Source organism: Aedes albopictus, chromosome 2 (assembly GCF_035046485.1).
Source record: "Aedes albopictus strain Foshan chromosome 2, AalbF5, whole genome shotgun sequence".
Classification (NCBI taxonomy): domain Eukaryota; kingdom Metazoa; phylum Arthropoda; class Insecta; order Diptera; family Culicidae; genus Aedes; species Aedes albopictus.
The window spans coordinates 18,385,866-18,391,651 of record NC_085137.1 but is presented as its reverse complement, the minus strand read 5'-3'; the positions used below and the strand labels follow the sequence as shown (position 1 = coordinate 18,391,651).

Here is a 5,786-nt window from a genome sequence, read left to right as displayed (position 1 = left end):
GCAGCACCAACTACTGCGTGAGATGATGATTCTCACGCATCAGGTCGCCTCGTTAGGTTGTGAACCAACATACCCGCCGCCTTGAACTAGTTCAACACACAGAAACGTAAACAAAAACAAACAACTTCGATCTTATCGCTAATGTGAAATGAACTAAACAAATTTCTCTTAAACTAACAGGAATTGTGTCTTTTTAGCCTAATTTAAAACTAATGTGCTGGTTGCTGCTCATTGGAAGTGGACGCTGATGGATTTTCGCAGTTCGTGGTGACGACGGTGTTCGGAAGCAGGCATATTTTGGCGATGGGACGAGTGATAGTACCACGGGAAGTGCGCAGCAAAACAACTCGGGCTAGTTGGTCTTTTCCAGGAATCACCGATTCAATGCGCGCAAGAGGCCAACGCAAAGTGGGTTGCATCTCGTCGACTAGGATGACCATTCTTCCGGGGATGATTTCATCGTTGCGCTTCCAACCACGAGTGTCCTGCTGCAGCTCCTGAAGATAGTCCTTCCTCCAGTGGACCCAAAAACGCTGAAAGTGTTGCTGCAGCTGCTGGTAGTGCTCCAGTCTAGTCGGCGGTACGTTGTGCAGGTCTGGGCCGGGCAGGGCTTGTAGCGACGATCCAATCAGGAAGTGTGCCGGCGTCAAAGCTGCCAAATCGTCTGGGTCCTCGGTCATCGGTAACAGAGGACGGGAATTCATCACGGCTTCGATTTGAGTGAGAATCGTACACATGTCCTCGAACGATAATCGTGTCGATCCTAGTTGCCGATAGAGATGTCGCTTTGCTACCTTGACGGCAGCCTCCCAAAGGCCTCCAAAATGTGGGGCTTTGGGTGGTGTTAAGTGCCACAGGATACCTTCGTCGGCGCATGCGGATGTTATGCTGTCTTGCTGTGCTTGGTCGCTGAACCTGTGGAATAGCTCGGTCAATTCGTTCTTTGCCCCCTCGAAATTTTTGCCATTGTCTGAATGAATATGATTTGGACGTCCACGTCGAGAGATGAAACGACGTAATGCATTCAGGAAGCCTTGAGTGGACAAATCACTGACCAGCTCCAAGTGAACCGCTTTTGTCGAAAAACAGACGAATAGGCACAGATATGCTTTGGCAGGCGAAGCACGTTTGTGGATGGGACGAAGATAAAGTGGACCAGCGTAATCTACTCCGGTGACACTGAAGGGCCGGCTTGGAATGACCCGCTGGGATGGTAGTTGGCCGATTTGTTGTACAGCTGGCGTTGGATTTAGACGAGTGCAGCGGAAACAGTTTCTGACAACGGTTTGAGCCAGTCTGCGGCCACGGGGTGGCCAGAACTCTTCACGGATTGCGGTTAGGAGTTGGCGCCCGCCGCCGTGAAGCAACTTGCGGTGAAAATGTTCGAAAACCAGGCGCGTGAACGGGTGTTTGGTAGGCAGCAGTGCAGGGTGTTTGGCTTGGTAGGGCAGTAGGGCGAAGTTCAGTCTACCTCCGACTCTCAACACTCCCTCTGGGTCAAAAAATGGACTCATCCGGCGTATGTGTGACTGTTTGCCGACAGTTTTCTCTTTGTTCAGCTGCTTGATTTCCTCTGCGAATCCGTCTTGTTGGGCTAATCGAACGAGAAGCGTTTTAGCTTTGGCAATTTCGGCAACAGTAAGTGCTGCGCCGATAGGAGAACTTGGTGACGATGGCATTGTACGGACTTTGGTACGGATGTTGGTGACGAAACGAAGCATGTATCCGACGACGTGTAGTAGGCGGCTGTAGGAGGACCAGCGGAGGATTAGAGGGTGAACGAATGTTGGTGTTTGGATGACCGCAACGGTGGTTTTGATTTCCAACTCTTCTCCTGATACTCCTGGGGGAATCAACACGGGCCAGTCTTGCGGCGAGTTGGCCAGCCAGCCGGGACCTTGACTCCACAATTCGCTCCGAAGGAATTCGTCGACAGACATGCCGCGCGAGACCAAATCGGCTGGGTTCTCGACTCCGCGAACGTGTTTCCATTGACAGCCGTGGGTATATTGCTGAACTTCTGAAACACGATTGGCCACGAAGGTTGGCCAGGTGTTTGGGGGTGCTCGAAGCCACTGTAGTGTAACCGCTGAATCCGACCAGAAATATGATGACGACACGTTTATACCGATGGCCTTTTTGATGCGGTCGTGTAAATGAGCTGCTACAACGGCTGCACACAGTTCCAATCGCGCAATTGTTAGCCGCTTGAGGGGAGCTACTCGGGATTTTGATGCTAGGAGATGTATACGCACTCGTCCTTGGTCGTCTTCACATCGCGCGTATGTGCAGGCTCCGTATGCAGCTTGGGAGGCATCTGCAAAAGTATGAAGTTGAACGGTCGAATTGGGAAGGAATGCGTAGCGGTCTACTCGATGCTCGGAGATCTTCGACAGGTCTTGGTAGTATGATTCCCATTTGGACTTCACAGGATCTGGCACGGGTTCGTCCCAGTCGCAGGATAATAGCCATAGTTCTTGCATCAGGATCTTAGCGCGAACCACGACAGGTGCAATGAGCCCGAGAGGGTCGAAAAGCTTGGCAATATCGGAGAGGATCGACCGCTTAGTTGGAGGCTCATCGGTATTTCGAACTTGGGAATCGAATCGCAGACAGTCGGTTCCTGGTTCCCAGCTAATTCCAAGCGCTTTTATAGTTTCGTGCGGAGCAAACTGAAGAGAAGATTGCGTGCCGACTTGCTCATCGCTTAGGCCTTGCAGGACTTCAAGCCGATTGGACGTCCACTTCCGAAGCTCGAGTCCACCCTTCTCCAGTAGTTCGCTGAGTTCGTTTCGTAGCTGGACCGCTTCTTCAACAGTTTGAGCTCCGCCAATAAAGTCATCGACGTAGAAGCTTTTTTTTAATGCCGGGGCTGCCTCGGGGAATGCTTGACCTTCATCATCCGCCAGTTGCTGGAGAGTCCGAGTCGCTAGGAATGACGATGGCGCCAGACCGTAGGTAACGGTGAGGAGTTCGTACGACTGCACCGGGGATTCTTTGGAAAAACGCCACAGAATACGTTGGAGTGGTGTATCATCGGGATGAATGAGTACCTGCCGGTACATCTTGGCAATATCGCCCACCAGAGCGATAGGGAAGGTTCGAAAACGCAGAATAATGTTGAGAAGATCGTCCTGCACCACGGGACCAACGCAAAGAGCTTCGTTGAGGGAGAAGCCGGTAGAGGTCTTCGCCGAGCCATCAAACACGACACGGACCTTCGTCGTCGAGCTTGCCTCCTTAATTACGGGGTGGTGGGGCAGGTAATAGGTCGGAGAGTTTTCTTCGTCGTCCGCTTCGACCAGGCGCATGTGGCCGAGGGAGAGATACGCTCTCATAAAATGGTGATAATCTTGCTTCAATTGCGGGTTTCGTTCCAGTTTCCTCTCCAAGCATTCGAATCGTCGTCGAGCGTTTTCCTTGGACTTACCTAGCAGCTGGTTGAATTCGGGTTTCCGGGGGTATCGGACAACGTAGCGGCCTTCAGAGTTCCGGGAAACTGTAGACTGGTACAGGGCTTCACATTGTCGTTCTTCAACTGAGTAGTTGTCCGAGGATGTCAGTTCTTCTGTCTGCCAAAATCGCTCCATGCTCTCCTCCAGGGAAATCATCGAAACGGTGACGGCTTCACAAGTCGTAGGCGCACAAAAAGCGGGGGAAGCCGTGCTTGAAGATCCAACGACGATCCAGCCGAAGACGCTGTCGACCAGGAGGGGGAGGTTTTGGTCTAGCTGAATACGTGCAGCGCTGGGGAAGAACGCGTAGAAATGTTTTGCTCCAAGTAGCATGTCGATGGGTTGACTTTCATTAAAGGTTGGATCGGCGAGAAACAGGTCTGTCGGGATCTTCCAACCTACAGTTGAAACATTTTGCGAAGGGAGGTTGGCCGTCAATTTGTCCATCACCAGGAAGCTGACGCCGCACGAGAAGTCCCCCTTCCTCGACTGAATCTGGGCAAAGACGGAGTCTCGTACCGAATTTGAGAGTTTGCCGGCCCCTTGGACGGTCACATCCACCTTCTGTCGTCGCAGCCTCAGAATCTTCGCCATACGATCTGTGATGAGGTTTGGTTGGGACGCGCTGTCCAGAAGCGCGCGAGCCAGATGTTCTACACCGTAGTCGTCGATGACTTTCACAATCACGGTAAGTAGGAAAACGTTTTCCCGATGATTTTGTAGAGGCGTGCTGACTTCAACACTTTGTGTAGTTTCAGATGCTGCAACCATGGATTGAGTAGGCGACTCGACTACAGACGAAGCATTCAAAGAGGATGGAGCTGCTGATGTTGAACTAGGCGTTGTGGCTTGGCTGCCGGACCTGCGTGGAACCTCGGACTGTTCAGGGTGGAGAAGCGTGTGATGGCGTCGGTTACACCTCCGACAAGTAAAACTGGATGGACAATTTTGAGCGAAGTGGTTTCCTCTGATGCAGTTGTGGCACAAACGCTTTGCTTTAACGAGTTGCTGGCGCTCGTTCGACGAAAGGTTGAGGAACTTCTGGCACCTAATCACCGCATGCGATTGACCACAGGCGATGCATTTCTCCCCTGAATTGGTAGTAGTTGCACAAGAAGAGACTCGAAACTGGGAATTGTGATGATTCTTCCTCGGCGGCTGAGTGGAATGACCAGCAGAAGGTGCTGAATTCGGTGCGTGGTGGTTCACGGAGATTGATTCCAAAACTCGGGTTCGTCGCTGGAGAAAATCGATGAGGCAGGCGTAGTCTGGGTTCGCCACCGTAGACGCATGGTCCTCCCAAGCCTTCACCGTGTCGTTGTGTAGACGTGTGCACAGCAGATGCTCCAGGATGGTGCTCCACGAATCGGTCGGTTCCCCAAGCTGGTTCAGGATCTTCGTATGCCGTTCAAATTCGTCCACCAACCCGTGCAGTGATGCAGCAGACTCCTTCTTCATACAGGGGACGTCGAAGAGTGCCTGCAGGTGCCGCTTCTTAAGAAGATAGTCGTTCGAATACCGATTTTTCAACGTATCCCAAGCCAGAACATAGTTAGCGGAGCTAATCCCAATAGATTCGATCAACTGGGCAGCTTCCCCCTTGACAGCTGCCCGCAAATAGTGGAACTTTTGTATATCCGGCACGTCCTGATTGGAGTGGATGAGTGCGAGAAATGTATCATGGAATGCAAGCCATTGCATATAATCGCCATCGAACTCCGGCAGAGAAATCGTTGGCAATTTGATCCCAGAGAGAGTGGAGGAAACTTGAGGGGGTTGAGGGACTTGAGCGCCAAAAGCAGAAGGCGGAGGTAATTTGGAAATCAGACTGGCTTTAATTTCGAAAAGTCGAGGCTCGAACTCAGCCCGAACATTTGCATGATATGCCCTACCTTCTTCGGTTGTTTCGCTGTCCTCTAGCTGCGACTGCACTGATTCCAGGTTGTTCCAGACGCCGTTAAGGTACTCCAACCTCAGGGGTAGCTGCGCTTGATCACGTTGAGCATCGTATCCCGTCGCAAATGCCTCTGCCCGGCCCAATGCAGCCAAAAGTGTCGCTCGGCGTGCTGTGAGTTGGCTCGTTGACTGCAATAGCGGCTGTTGGATCTGCTGCTGATCGTCCATTGTCCTCGGCAGCGGTAGGAGGGATCCGAATTCGCGCAAAATCAGTCCAGGGAGAGACCTGCCAACCAGAAGACCACAAGTAGACCCACAGAAGGTACGATAAAGCACTTGGAAAGGTACTCACCTTGTCCAAGGCAAGAATTTGCCTTGTATTATTTAAATTCCGCTCGATACAGGAAGTATGCTGTAGCTCAGGCGGTTCAGATC

General features: G+C 51.9%; 1 protein-coding gene across 1 annotated transcript; it reads right to left on the bottom strand.

Moving 5' to 3' along the window:
- Window positions 1-209: 209 nt before the first annotated feature.
- On the bottom strand, window positions 210-5,579 carry LOC134285978 (uncharacterized). Its single transcript, XM_062847541.1, has one exon. It carries the CDS (start codon window positions 5,577-5,579, stop codon window positions 210-212), a length of 5,370 nt encoding a protein of 1,789 aa, XP_062703525.1.
- Window positions 5,580-5,786: the final 207 nt, after the last annotated feature.

Excerpts from the sequence above, each read along its gene's own strand:
- LOC134285978 (XM_062847541.1), bottom strand. The coding sequence starts at position 5,579 with ATGGACGATCAGCAGCAGATCCAACAGCCGCTATTGCAGTCAACGAGC.